The sequence below is a fragment of the Coenobita brevimanus genome, chromosome 1, assembly GCF_032717465.1.
Source record: "Coenobita brevimanus isolate Jiangsu-jjx chromosome 1, ASM3271746v2, whole genome shotgun sequence".
In the NCBI taxonomy this organism is placed as follows: Eukaryota; Metazoa; Arthropoda; class Malacostraca; order Decapoda; family Coenobitidae; genus Coenobita; species Coenobita brevimanus.
In genome coordinates, this window is record NC_136954.1 from 60,490,497 (window position 1) to 60,506,567 (window position 16,071).

At 40.6% G+C, this 16,071-nt stretch overlaps 1 protein-coding gene across 1 annotated transcript in view; it reads right to left on the minus strand.

Moving 5' to 3' along the window:
• LOC145399543 (uncharacterized) overlaps positions 1–16,071 on the minus strand; it is a 257,044-nt gene that overhangs the window by 86,054 nt on the left and 154,919 nt on the right. Inside the window, exons 28-31 of the mRNA XM_080272155.1 lie at positions 15,503–15,587; positions 14,862–14,954; positions 7,934–8,019; positions 5,057–5,224 (exon numbers count right to left, since the gene is read on the minus strand). Coding sequence (XP_080128281.1) covers positions 5,057–5,224; positions 7,934–8,019; positions 14,862–14,954; positions 15,503–15,587 — 432 coding nt within the window. The remainder of the gene's footprint in view (positions 1–5,056; positions 5,225–7,933; positions 8,020–14,861; positions 14,955–15,502; positions 15,588–16,071) is intronic.

Consider the following 16,071-nt stretch of genomic DNA (forward strand, 5'->3'; position numbering starts at 1 on the left):
ATTCTGGGGTACAGTTAACTAAGCTTGATTATTTCCGGACTAATATCTGACGATCTTCAGACTTTATCTGTTGGTTTTAGTGTGTTATTTACAGGTGTTAGGCTCAGGTTAGCTTCCTCGACAGTTGTTAGGCCATTTAGATTGGCTTTAAACTTGTTTTGGGGCTCATTTGGGTAGGTTTTGGGCTTGGTTTAGGGGGAAACCCAAGGCTGGTAAATGCTCCATATTACTTTACATATTAAACATACCCTGATATACAATAACAGGCCTAACAATGGGGTTTTACCTAACCAATTACATCATTCAACTTGGGTATACATATAAATATACATACATATATATATATATATACAGTAGGCTCGCCCAGTGCGTGAATCGCATTGTGTGTGAGTAACCAAAAATCATAACGAAAAACCTTGAATGTGCGAGTTTACCCCACAAAACACAAGGTAGAGGCAAGAAGTGGCTTAAAAACGCCATTTTCCATCAGTACGCGACCCCCCCCCCCCACACAACGTGCCAATAGTGACCTAGAGGCTCATGGGGAAGGTGCTCAAGAGGAGTCTACAATAAGATATCACCAATAACAGCTTCAATAATAAAGTTTTCGGCAATAACAGTAAGTTAGAATAGATACCCAGTTTCTATAATAATGATGTTTATTTCGTGAATACCAAGTTGTTATACTGCCAATACGTCCAAAACAAGATGAGGAATGAAACAAACAAGCAAGAAGAGATGAAGGAAATTGCCGAAAATGTGAGCAGTAGCAAGGAGGAAAGGGCGGATCCTCCCCTCACCACCACCCCTGACTCGCCTACCTCCGTCCTCCACTGCCCCACCTGACTCACCAGCCGCCTCCCTCTCCACCTTCACAGCCCCACCTGACTCACCTGCTTCACCTGGCATACCTGCAACCCCCACTATAATGACTGTTGCTGCATTCTGGAAGAGTTGTAACTTCAACAGGCCGTAAATTTATTCGTCAAAGCCTGGAATAATACAACACTGGCAACCGTTTAACAAGCGTGGTGCGGCCGGGGTGGTGGCGGGGGCACTGTAAGTGCGTTGCCGCGCCTCATAACTCTTGTTGTTTAAATTCATCAGGCCTGTTGTCTACTGTTGTTAAGGTGACTGCCCATATATTTGTTATTGCAGCTATATCTGTAGTACAATGTCTGAAAAATTTGACCTTTTTTATGTCTCTAAGGGCCAAAAAATGTCCAGGTATTAGAGGGTACTGCCCATATGTAATTTTTCCCATAAGATTATGTATTCTCAGTGCACGAATTCCCAGTGCGCTAGGCCGTGGAACGCCCAATCTCTCGCGCACTGTGCGAGCCTACTGTGTATATATATATATAAATATATATATATATATATATATATATATATATATATATATACACACACAGGTATGCCTTGATATATGATACCCCTAGATGCAATACCCAGACTTAACGATAGGGGTAGAAATGCAGTACCATCATACACCGCCTAACAATGGCCAAACTCCAGTTTAATGATGGAGGTTTGATTTTTCTTTACCAATTTTGATGATATTTTAGACAAAATTGTGTGTTTTGGTTGATTTATAAACTGTTTTTAGACTTAGAATGACGTGTTTTAACCACTGGTGGGGTGAATATTGTCAGTTTGGGGTAGAGTTTACTAAGCTTGATTTTTTCCAGTCTTATATTTGATGATTTTCAGATTTTATTTGTTGGTTCTAGTGTGTTATATACAGGTGTTTGACTTAGGTTAGCTTCTTTTACAGCTGTTACCCCATTTAGATTGCCTTTAAACTTGTTTTTGACTCATTTGGTTAGGTTTCGGACTTGGTTGGGGGGGATATCCAAGGCTGAAAAACACATGCCATTACTTTACATGTTAAATCTACCCCGATATACGATACCCCGCCTAACGATGGGTTTTCACCTAACCTATTGCAACGTTAAACCGGGGTATAACTGTATGTGTATATATATATATATATATATATATATATATATATATATAGATAGATAGATAGATAGATAGATATGCTATATACAGTATATAAGTAACAGAATGGAGGTAGGAAAAACAAAACAAAAAGAAAATCCATAAACCAGATCACTGGTGTCCTCCATTTACAAAAAATTTGTAACAGTTGGATTTCAACAGCTGTAGGTTAAAGTTTATGGGGAAACAGCTCTGGGGAAGCAAGTTACAAAGAGAAGGAGCTCAGGGAATAAAAGAATTCTGATAGGGAGAAGCTCTGCAATATGGCTGTGTGACATTCCAATCATGAGCGCTATCAGATGCCCGTGTAGTGCAGGGGAGCATATTATTCTCTTTGTAATAAATACATTGCAGTAACAGTGATGCGACAGTGATGTGATCTGTGATATTATCATCATTATTATTATAATATGGAGTGCCCAGTTTAATGGTGAAAATGTATTTCATTGCAAGTGTGTGGTATGAGTATTACAGTGCCAATGCAGGAAAATATAACTACTGCAGTGAACACACAATGAATGTTTATAGTATGTGCAATGTTGAAGAGTAATTATAATATGAAAATCAGAGTGTGGTAAGTTCCAGGTAGTGGTCATGGGAGTGAAAAAACATGATTCTTGTACACATCCTTCTAAAATCACTGCCCGTCCATTGAAAGTTCACATAGTCTGCAGTGCCACCTCATGGAAGACCTGAAGGTATGTGGTTTCCAGTGGTACCTCATTTTTTACTCTAGCAGAAGAGAGAGTTATATGTAGAAAGAAAGAGAGAGGTGAAAAGATTAGTAAGAGAGAGTAAGAAGAGAGTGGATGAGGAATTTGGAAGGAATTTGAGTGTAAAGTGGAGGGACTGTAAGAAAATGTTCTGGAGAGAGGTGAAAAGAGTAAGACAGGGTGGAAGTGAAGTTAGCAGGGGAGTGAAAGATAAAAATGGTAGATTACTAGTGGGGAAGGGAGAAAAAGTGAGCGGATGGAGAGAACACTTTAAGGAATTGTTGAACGTAGAGGATGGAAGTAATGCGAGTATAAGTGGCTGGGGAATGGCTGGGAGAAGGAGGGAGGTGAGAAGACAGGAAGAAATCAGTAGGATAGAAGTTGTGGAAGCAATGAAGAAAGTTAAATCGGGGAAAGCCCCAGGAATTGATGGAGTGTGTGGTGAAATGCTGAAGCATGGGGGAGAGATAGTAGTAGAATGGATGTGGAAGATGTGCAGATTGGCCTGGGAGGAAGGTAGAGTCCCGGAGGATTGGAAGTCAGGTATAATTATTCCCTTGTACAAAGGAAAAGGGGAAAAAGAAGTGTGTGGTAATCATAGGGGCATTTGTCTTCTTAGTATAACAGGAAAAGTGTATGGTAGGATACTTATAGACAGAGTTAGAGAAAGAACAGAGAAATTAGTTGGAGAAGAACAGGGAGGGTTTAGGAAGGGAAGAGGTTGTGTAGATCAGATATTCTTTCTTAGATCTTTAGTGGAAAAGTTTCTAGAGAAGGGAAAGAAGTTGTATGCGGCTTTCATGGATTTGGAGAAAGCATATGACAGGGTGGATAGACAAGGATTGTGGAAAGTGTTAAGAATATATGGAGTAGATGGGAAGTTGTTGAATGCTGTGAAGAGTATGTACGATGGTGCGAAGGCTGCAGTGCGTGTGGATGGTGAACTAAGTGAATTTTTCTCTTTGAAAGTTGGTTTGAAACAGGGCTGTGTCATGTCTCCATGGTTGTTCAATCTGTACATGGATGGGGTATTAAAAGAGGTACAAGGTAGGGTAGTGGATGTTGGAGTGGCCCTGGTAAGAGAGGATAGTGTTTGGAAACTCCCTGTACTGTTGATTGCAGATGATACTGTGTTGTTGAGTGAAGACGAAGGGGAGCTGCAAGGCTTGGTGGATAAGTTTGAGAGAGTGTGTAAGAAACGGAATCTAAAGGTGAATGTAGGGAAGGGTAAAGTGATGGTCTTTGAGAGAGGTGAAGTTAGTGAATGTTCAGCGAGGTTGGATGGTGAGGAATTGGAAAATGTGAGTACGTTTAAGTACTTGGGTAGTGTGATGAGTAAGGATGGAGGTTTGGAGGGTGAAGTGCTTGAAAGGGTACAGCAGGGAAGAAGGGTTGCTGGTTCTTTGAAAGCAGTGATAAGAAACAGGGAAGTGAGCATGGAAGTGAATAAGTTACTACATGACAGTATTGTGATACCAATTCTAACGTACGGAAGTGAAGCTTGGACATTGTTGGAAGGACACAAGTCAAGAGTGAGAGCAGTGGAAATGAGTTATTTAAGAGGAGCCTGTGGAGTCATGTGGAGAGACAGGCTGACGAATGAGGATATAAAGGAGCGTTGTGGTGTTGATGTGGATGTGATAGGCAGCGTTATGAGGAACACACTGAGGTGGTTTGGCCATGTGGAGAGGATGGAGGGTGAAAGACTGACGAAGAGAGTGTATGTGAGTGAGGTGGAGGGGGGAAGAGGGAGGGGGAGGCCGAGGATGAGATGGAGGGATGGGGTGGAGAGGTATATGAGAGAGGGGTGTGTGAGTTGGGAGCAGGGCAGTGAAATGGCGGGGGACAGGGCGACTTGGAGGCGATTTGTTTGTGGCCACCCCAAATGGGATTGAGCCGTCTGGCAATAGATAGATAGATAGATTACTCATTTTGTATTTACAAAGGTTTAAAAGTTTTACATTTGGCCAATTATGCCCGTCTTCAGCGTCTGTCACAGCATGTGTGACACCCGTCTTTAGGGGATTAAAAAAGAGAAGAGAGAGGGTCATTTTGTGAAAGATGATGGAAGGACAAGAGGACATAAAGATAAACTGAAAAATAGTAGATGTCTGAAAGGCATCAAATATAAAGGCTTAGTTCCTAAACAGAAGTACAGATATTTTAAACAATTTGGAAGGGGAAGTGGTGCAAACAAAGAACATTCTTGTGTTCAAGAACAGATTGGATGAAAGTGTTTATGGAGCCAGAAGAACACAAACTTACCTCAAATCCTGCACACTACAATTATGTAAATACACATGCACATACACACAAATACACAAACTCTCTCTACCTACCAAAGTTTCATCCCCTAGATAGTGGATGATGAGGTAAGGTTGTTTCTTGGGTGTGGGGGAAGGAAGGTCCGGCTGTGTTGCCGTCACGTCCACCAGTCTCTCCCATGTTACCCTTACAAATGCATCTGACTTGGTACCATCCTCAGGGTCCACTGACAGGTATTTGATCTGTTATAAATTTTGAAAAGAGTCTAAGATTAAGTACTGGTTCATTAGTCAATGGCTCTGTTAACTGAAGAAAGCAAAACAATGCAGTTAATACATTACTCACAATAAGGTATTACTCACCATCCAGCCCTCTTAAGCTACCAGAAGAGACTGGATGACTCCGTCACTGATGCCTGTCCAGGTTGCAACACAGCACCCCATACTATTAAGCACATTATGGAAGACTGCATTGCACACAATCACCTACGCCAACAACACAACATACACTCTTTGAGAGCTCTGTGGGAAAGCCCGGTCTCGGCCAAGGCCCTCTTAAGGGACTCGGGGCTGTTCGGCCAGACTGCCTAGAGAATAACTACTACTACTACTACTACTCACAATAAGGTATAGAACCATAACATCTAAGTATGCTATTTTCAATTCTGGTGTCCACAGACTTCATCCATCAGCATCTTTCACGGATCACATTATTCCATATCCTATCCACTCTCTGTACTCCACATACATTCCTCAGCAGTCCCATTTCCACTGCTCTTACTCTTGACTTTTCATTTTCATGCCACACCATAGTCACACACCAGTATGGTAAAGTTGGCACTAACGCTCCTTCATGTAAGCCTTAAGCAGCTGCAACACTCAAGCCTCCGTTTCTTATCAAGACCTTCATATCACCAGCTAATTTCCTTCCTTGTGTGACTCTACTTTCTACTTCTTTTGCACATTTTCCTTTCTCTTCTATCATTGTACCAGGTATTTGAACTCACTCACCAATTCCAATCTCTCTCCATTCACTGTAACATCACACTGGGAGTCACGTTCTCTCTCAATAACCATCACTTTACTCTTTTCTACATTTACTCTCAAGGCACGTCGCTCACAGACATCAGCAAAACTCTGCACTAGTCTACCAAATTCTTGTCTGGTATTTGCAAGTAATATTGCATTATAAGCATAAAACAAATTTGAGATATTCCATCCATCACCATTCATTACCAATGCCATCCCTCTCTCCATTACTCGTGTTTTTACTTCTCTCATCATCCTATCCATAAATATATTGAACAACCATGGGGGCATCACACAAACATGTCGAACCATTCACTAAGATGATCATTTACCCTTACACATGCTTGACTACCATCATAAAAACTCTTAACAGCACCTACCAGCTTACAATCTACACCATACATATGCAAAACCTTCCACAATCTTTCTCAGTCTACTTTGTCATATGTTTTTTCCAGATCCATAAATGCCATAAACACCTTATAGTCCTTCTCACATGCCTTCTCCACTATCTGTCTCACTGCAAATATTTGATCCACACATCCTCTGCCACTCCTAAAGCCACCTTGCTCATCATTCACTAGGACTTCTTGTATCTCTCTTACTTTCCCTTTCACAATTGATCCATATACCTTCCTTACAACACTGAAAAGACTTATGCCATGATAATTCTTGCACTCACTTCACTCACCTTTACTTTTGTATAGGGGTACAATCACAGCCTTTTTCCACTTTGCTGCCACAGTTTCAGTCATCCATATCTCCAACAAGCACTTCATTCCACTCTCTCCACTACACTTAATCATCTTGGCATACACCTCATTATCCCCAGCTGCTTTCCCATTTTCCAACTGTTTCACAGAGTTCTTCACTTCTGCGAGAGTCACGTTTCCTGGCACTTCCTTCTCAGCACACTCCCGAAGACAATCATTTTTACAGCCGGTCTGCTTTCTCCATTTCCTTTATCAGACTTTCAAAATATTCTTTCCATCTAGTCCTTACTTCCTCCCCATGGGTTAATAATCTACCACTTACATCCTTCACACTTTCACATTTCTATCCACTGTCACGTCTATATTTCCAAACCTCATTCTAGAATAACTTCCTATTTTCACAGTAATTTGCATTCATTTTTCTTCCTAGATTATCATTTACCTCCTCCTTTTTCCTCTTCACTAGTCTCTTCATGTGCTTCTTGCTCTCAAAATTTCAGGTCTTATTTTGACTGAAACCCTGTCCTGTATCCACTCTAGCCACTGCTTTCTCTTTTCCTCCACTGCTCTCATAACCTCTTCATCCCACCATGCTGCACCTTTCTTCTTCATTGTTACTCTTGCCACACCACACACCGCTTTAGCATTGTTAACTAAGCAATCCCTATATGCACTCCACAAGTTGTCCAGATCCATTTCATTCTAATTCACTGCTTCCAACTCCTCCCCTACTTTGGCCCTATCTTCTTCTGGCATTTCGTTAATCCTCAGCTTCTCGACTTTCAGTTTCTCTCCCTGACTACATTCTCTCTTGGTCCACCTCCATCTGTTCAGCTTGATCTTACATACTTTAATCATATGATCTGACAAACCTCTACACTGTCCTCTCACTGCCCTCATATCAGCAACACTTCCCAGCATCAATTATATTATACATTATACATTAAAAATAATTCAATCGTTTCCTCTTCTGAATTCAACATCTATAACTGGAATACCTTTTTCCATTAACTATACCAGTAAATTTTTTTATATACCTGTATCAGTCTATGGACACTCTACAGGCAAAGCATTAATTAATCATGTAATCAAATATCAGTCTGCAATTTCACTAATAACCATGGGCAGAGATTTTGGGAGAGTGCAAAACCTTAAAGACAATGATCACTATAATCCTGACTGAAGCTAGTGTCATGTCCTTTTAACACACCTTACGTACAACTGGTCGCTTCCCTCCAACGTGCTTCACTTGTCCCTCTCCCCAGGTCAGACTGTCATACAGCATCTCTCTTCTTGCTATAGATGTACAAAAGAAAAAAAAATCCATCTCACACACAAAACATACGTATATAATACAAAATTTGCAATGTACATGTATTGTATTGTTAAAAGGAGTTGTTTAAAGGCTCACTAATATAAAAGTTACATTTCAAATAGGTATTGTCATATAATCAAAATCTATCTATTAACAGATGCCTCAATCCCGTAAGGGGTGGCCACAAACAAGTTGCCTCCATGTCACCCTGTTCCCCGCCATTTCACTGCCCTGCTCCCAGTTCACATACCCCCTCTCTCATATACCTCTCCACTCCATCCCCCCATCTCATCCATGGCCTCCCCCTCCACCTCACTCACATACACTCTCCTCATCAGTCTCTCACTCTCCATCCTCTCCACATGGCCAAACCACCTCAATGTGTTCCTCCTAACACTTTCTATCACATCCACATCCACACCACAACACTCCTTCACTTTCTCATTTGTCAGTTCGTCTCTCCATGTGACTTCACATGCTCCTCTCAAATAACTCATTTCCACAGCTCTCACTCTTGACTTGTGTCCCTCCAACAAGGTCCAAGCTTCACTTCCATGTTAGAGTTGGTATTACATACTGTCATGCAGTAACTCTTTCACTTCCATGCTCACTTCCCTGTTTCTTATCACTGCTTTCAGGGAACCAGCAACCTTTCTTCCTTGTTGTACCCTTTCAAGCACTTCATTCTCTAAACTTCCATCCTTACTCATCACACTACCCAAGCATTTAAATGCACTCACATTTTCCATTTTCTCCTCATCCAACCTCACTGTACATTCACTGACTTCATTTTTCTCGAAGATCATAACTTTACTCTTCCTTACATTCACCTTTAGATTCCATTTCTTACACACACTCCCAAACTCATCTACCAAGCCTTGCAGCTCCCCTTTATCATCACTTAACAGCACAGTATCATCTGCAAACAACAGTACTGGGAGTTTCCAAACACTGTCCTCTCTCATTAGCACCACTCCAACATCCACTGCCCTACCTTGTATCTCTTTTATAACCCCATCCATGTACAAACTGAACAACCATGGAGACATGACACATCCCTGTTTCAGTCCAACCTTCAAATAAAAAAATTCACTCAGTTCTCCCTCCACATGCACTGCAGCCTTAGCACTCTCATACATACTATTCACAGCATTCAACACTATCCCATTTACTGCATTATATTCTTAATACTTTCCACAATCCTTGTCAATAATCAAAATATCAATACAATCAATATATTCAAAGTATTTACCAAACATCTCTTGGTGAAAGAGCATATTCTTCTAGTCTGTTGGTGAGATCATTATATTCTTCAATTAGTCCTCTCATTAAATTCCTTAACAATTTCATCACACGCGCTCACCATCCACTCACTCAATGTATTGCTGCTCTCGGTTGTCTGCCCTTTCCTCTCTTCCATCCTTCTTTCCTTCCATCCTCTTCTGTCTTTCTATCCTTCATTCTTTCCTTGTCCTTCTGCCTACAGGTGACTGTACACTCCCTCTTCTGTCTTTCTTTCCTTCATTCTTTCCTTTTCCTTCTGCCTGTGGGTGACCCTACACTGAGTGACAAGCCAAATGGTTTCCTGTACACCAGGAAACCATTTACTACGCTGGGTGGTAACCATATAACCAAATTTGGGCACCTGGTGGTTTAGTGGGTAATTAGTCGCTCCAGTCGGATTGAGCCAGTGAAGGTTTATATCCAAGGGATGGTTGGGGTTAATTGCTCATGTAATGCCACTCAGGGATGAGTGAGGCTGGTCACTCTCATCTTAAATGTCGAGACCAACTGCCTAGCCCCGGGCTCCTATGCTTCTCTTGGGGCAATGTAGGATTGGATGATGGATGGATGGATGGACAATTTCATCACACATACTTTGATGTACTTGCTGTAATACATCTGAAGACACATATTTCATGTCTTATAAACATTTTATTGATTCTGCTATGATGAGTCAATATCATTTATGGTACTCTTGAATGTCAGGGAAAAAATAACGAAGATCAACTCTAACAGTGAAATACATACATTCATCACAACATCGTACATACATACATCAACTAATCCTATGATGCCCCATGAGGAATGTAGAAGCTCAGGGCTAGGCAAGTTAGTCCTGACATTTAAGATGAGAATGACCAACCTCACACATCCCTGAGTGGCATTATGTGAGCAATAAACCCCAACCACCCCTTGGATATATGCCTACACAGGCTCAATCCGGCTGGAGCATCTTAATTACCCACTAGACCACCAGGCACCACAGTTAAGATACATGGTTACCATCCAATGCAGTAAGTGGTTTCCTTGTGTAGAGGAAACCATTTTGATAGTCATTCAGTGTCCAGTCACCCTTAGACAGAAGGAGGAGGACAGAAAGATAGAGATGAAGACAGAAGAGGATGGATGGAAAGAAGGAAGGATGAGAGGAAAGGGCAGTCACCCGAGAGCAGCACTATATCGGCGGAGTAGATGACAAGTGCCCCCACCTACCATTAACGGTGAAAAAAAAAAAAAAAAAAAAGGTGGCCTTACAATGATGTCTGGCAACGTCATATCAGGCATCAGATAATTACTTTTGTTCTCAAGCTCATCACTGTCCTTATACTATTCTCAATCTATTACCCATTAAAAAAAATAAGAAGAAAAAATAATAATTATTGCACTCACCTGAATTTAATCTGACTTACACTCAACAGTAGACGATTCAATTCAATGCATGAGATAGAAGATAAATAACTAAAAGACAGAAGATTTAATAAAACTTTCAATGAACTCTATTGCCCATAGTCTTGAAACTGAGGGCATGGGTTACCCTTTCTGCATCGCACTTGAAGTGGAAGTTCACACCTTCAGTGCAAGTGGCAATCTCGAAAGAGCGAGAGCGCACCCTTTTGTGTGGGTAGGTGCGGCAAACAGTTGGTAACACTGAAAAAAAAAAAAAAAAAAAAAAAAAAAAAAGGGTGTATGACAGTTTCTAAGATTGACAAACAATATAATCTTTTAACGTTAGCAATTCATACCGCTTTTATTATTAAAGACTGGAATTTGTTCTTCAATACTCTGTATCAGAGAATGCATACCTTCATTGGAGGACATGTACTGTAGGAAAAATTTGGTGTCAGACATGGCTTCAAAGGAGTTCATACGGTCAGTAATAACTCTATGAATATGCCTCGGATGGTCATACCAATTCTGACTACATTTCTGCCCCAGATGTTTGTTTTTGCCATTTTTCCCATCCAGAACCTTGAATTCCCACCAGTCCACCAAGACACTTAGGAGGCGGGGTTAATTTGAAAACCAATCATGAGCACCAAAAATAAAGGTAACATTCATTCAAATTCCACCAAAAGACAACAGAAAAGTATACTGCCAAGCCAAAACAATATAGTGAGGACATGTAAAAGTTTACCAAACGCAAACACGAGACTTCATAATTCAAACTAACTGGCTGTGCATGATTCATTTGTTTAAGTAGTACTCAGCCATTCTTAATACTGTAGTAGGAATCATTTCATGAACTAATCAAACTAATTATAAAAGTATCATGCACCATATCTGATAAACAGCTTTGTAGAAACAGTGAAAAATAAAATGGAAGTGGACAGTATCTCATCTTTGTTTTCATCTCGTCGTATATTAACCGTTGCAGGAGAAGATGCAAAGTCGTTTAAAAAGATAAAAATATTAAATGCTTATTTCTTTCCTTTACACTATGTTTTTACTATTAAATTAAAATGCTCTGTGTAGTGACAGGAGTGAAAGAGAGAAAGACAGGTTTTGGGATGAGCTGGATGAAGCAGTAGGAGAAATGCCCAGGAGCTATACAGTGATCGTAATGGGCTACATGAATGGAAGAGTAGGCACTGGCCATGAGGATGAAATATGGGTTGTAATGCAGTACCAGGAGAAATGATAATGGGAAGTGATTGAAGGACATGTGTCAGGAAAGAAGGTTGTGCATTTGTAACTTGCATTTCAAACACAAAGATGCACATAAATATACATGGTATAGAGGAAACAGGGATCGTGATGATAGGAGCCTGATTGATTACGTACTCGCAGAGAGGTCAACGCTGGGAATGGCTGCTGATACGAGGGCCGTCAGAAGACGATGTGGAGGTCTGTCTGGTCATATGATTGTGGCATGCAAGATCAAGCTGAGAGAAGTGAGGTGGACCAGGAGAGAGAGGAGCAGTTAATAAAGACTAAAAGTAGAGAAGCTGAAGATTAAAGAAATGGCAGATGAATACAGGACCAAAGTGGGGGAGGAGTTAGAATCAGTGAAGTGGAATGAAATGGATCTGGACAGCCTGTGGAATGCATATAGGGATTGCTTAGTTAGGAATGCTAAAGCGCTGTGTGGTGTGGCAAGGGTAACAACAATGATGAAAGGTATGGCATGGTGGGATAAAGAGGTAAAGAATGCAGTGGAGGAAAGGAGGAAGAAGTGGCTAGAGTGGTTACTGGACAGGGGTTCAATAGAAATAAGAAATTAATAGACTGAGAGCAAGAAGCACATGAAGAGACTGGTGACGAGGAAAAAGAAAGAGGTAAATGATGATCTGTGAAGAAAAATGAATGCAAATGACTCTAAAAATAATAAGTTATTCTGGAAAGAGGTGCAGAAATGTAGAAGTGATGGCAGAAAGAAATGTGAAAGTGTGAAGGATGTAAGTGGTAGATTATTAACCCATGGGGATGAAGTACAGACCAGATGGGAAGAATATTTTGAAAGCCTGATGAATGAGAATAGAAAAAGCAGTGCCACTGTAATCATGATTGGTTTTGGGGGTGTGCAGAGAAGGAATGGAGGGCCACAAAACGTGACACTCACACAGGTGAAGAATGCTGTGAAGTGGCTGAAAAATGGGAAAGAAACAGGGGTTGATGAGGTGTATGCTGAGATGATTAAGTGTAGTGGAGAGAGCGGACTGAAGTGCTTGCTGGAGATATGTAAGAAGGCATGGATGAATGAAACTGCACCAACAGAATGGAAGAAGGCTGTGATCGTAACCCTGTACAAAAATAAAGGTGAGCGAACTGAGCGCAAGAATTATCATGGCATAAGTTGATTGAATGTGGTAGGGAAGGTATATGGAAGAATTATTATAAAGAAAGTAAGAAAGATAGCTGAAGTCCTGTTGAGTGATGAACAGGGTGACTTTAGGATTGGCATAAGATGTATGGATCAAATATTTGCAATAAAACAGATAGTGGAGAAGCCTTGTGAGAAGGAATATAAGATGTTTATGGCATTCACAGATCTGGAAAAGCATATGACAAAGTAGACAGAGAAGGATTACTGAAGATTTTGTGTATGTACGGTGTAGATGGTAAGCAGCTAGGTGCCGCCAAAAGTTTTTATGATGGTAGTGAAGCATGTGTAAGGGTAAATGGGCATCTAAGTGAATGGTTCACACTTAGTGTGGGAATGCGACAAGGTATTATGATGTCTCCATGGTTGTTCAATATATATATGGATAGGGTGATAAGAGAAGTATAAATCCAAGTACTGTAATGGAGAGAGAGATGGCACTGGTAATGAATGGTGTTGGATGGAATATCTCAAATTCGTTTTATGTTGATAATGCAATATTACTTGCACATGCCAGGCAAGAACTTGGTAGACTAGTGCAGAGTTTTGTTGGTGACTGTGAGTGTCGTGCCTTGAGAGTAAATGCAGAAAAGAGTAAAGTGATGGTTATTGAGAGAGAAGGTGACTCCCAGTGTGATGTTACAGTGAATGGAGAGAGACTGGAAATGGTGAGAGAGTTCAAATACCTGAGTATAGTCACAGAAAAGAGAAGAAAATGTGCAAAAGAAGTGGAAAGCAGAATGGCACATGGAAGGAAAGTAGCTGGTGCCAGGAAGGCCTTGACAGGAAACAGTGGCTTGAGTGTTGCAGCTGCACGAGGCTTACATGAAAAAGTGTTAGTGTCAACTTTAACATGTGGATGTGAGAGTATGGTGTGGCATGAAAATGAAAAGTGAAGAGTGAGAGCAATGGAGATGGGACTGCTGGGGAATGTATGTATGTGGAGAGTGGATAGGATACGAAATAATGTGATTCGTGAAAGGTGTAGGGTGAGGAAGTCCGAGGACACCAGAATCAAAGAGAGTGTACTGAGATTGTATGGTCATGTGGAGAGAACGAATGACAATAGAGCGGTGAAAAAGGTATAGCTGAGTGAATTTGTAGGAGGGAGGAGATAAGGTAAGCCAAGGAGAAGGTGGAGGGATAGGGTGGATGACTGTGTGAGGATGAGAGGTATGAAAGTTGGTGAGGCTAGGGGACTGACATGAGATCGCTCTGGCCAGATGAATGTTGTTAGAAGTGCATGATCAAGGATTTGGCACCCCTATTTAATGTGACAGCATCAGGACTGACTCTGTCGGATACGTTTATTGAAGCTACAGAATGTGGTGGATGTTTTTGGCGTACCAGACAGAGCCAGGATTCCTGGGGCTTCAATGACAAGAGAATGGAAATTATGATGATGACGAAGATAAAATTCCCATCACACACACCATATGATCCTTCAAATTCTACATTGTTTTCTTTGCACAAAGCTGTTATAACTTAATGAACAGGCATGCGAAGGTGTGCTAAGAGGCTACCCATGGATTCCAGTCCTATGCTGTGGTAATCGTCTCCCATGCAACGGGGAACACTCTCCTTTTCGTGCATTACAATTACGAAAAGATACAGATAGGGCAAAGCGAATGCCTGCCCACAGTTTAAGACTATGGCTGTATGAATGCATTCAAATAAATAAAAAAGAAGAAAGAAAGAAAAGAGATAAGCTCTTCAAACCTAGTGGAACTGAAGGAGCCTTAACAATATAAACATCGCCAGCTCTTGGGTCCTGTAATGGCAGCTCACAGAGATGATAATGAGGTGGATCATCTGAAATTAAGTACGGGGATCAGGAACTTCCCAAAACTGTAAATGATGTCAATATTACTACAAAATTAAATGAAATATAAAAATTACACCAAAGCTTCCTCTTAAGAAACCTTTATACCAAGGTTGGCCATAATACTGTTAAAGCTTTTCTACAGGCTGGATTTCTGACCAGTTTGTAAAACCTGCTAATAACTTTATAATAATTGGTGGAAGCTCCTGAGAACAAGAAACATGTGATGAGTAATAAGTTTATGGGCATTAACATGATAATGTAGCTGAGTTCTCTAAGACAGATTAGTATATGGCTGGTTGGCAAACTTATAGCCATTTACAACTTATGGTAGTAACCCCTTGGGTTGATGGTCGCCAACTATCCTAAAATAATTTATACACAGCCTGCATCAACTTATTATATTTATATACATTTTTCTCATTCTGTTCAAAATAACTATATACATATATTCTTACATTCTGTCTAGATGAACTGTTTACATCTTTGACTATGCGTTCAACCACATCTACCAAACTGACATCATGGCATGACTTACTAAGAATAAGTAAGACATCTCTGTGTGTCATGGGGGCAGTGTAGGCTCTGTACATTGGACCGTCACCCTGGTTTTCACACTCTTCCTGATGGAGTTGACAGAAAAATAAATTAGTATACAGGAAAAACACAAATGTTAATGTGAAGTTAATCAATTTTCCACACATACAGCAACAATTAGGTATTTGTTGATATCAGCCAGCAATCTTACCACTGTACAGTACACTGGACAAAGTACAACTGCAGATGGACATTGATCCACTTTTAAGTAAATGTAACATTCTGAAAAGTTTGTTCAGCTTCAAAGAACAGAGTCACTGCTTGCTGTCTTGCTTTTTTTTATCATAATATATTAAGTTAATATCTATCCTTGCATTAGTACCCCATACCATAAAGGAAATTATCATGAAAATACAGCTACCAACATGGTGGTAGGTGGTGGTAACCATCATCCACTCACTGGATGCAGTGCTGCCTACATCTTCCTTGACCTTCTTCATTCTATCTCAATGTCAGCCCTCCTTTCTTCCACCTTCTCCCTTTACTTGCTGCCACTTTTATTCTTCTTTC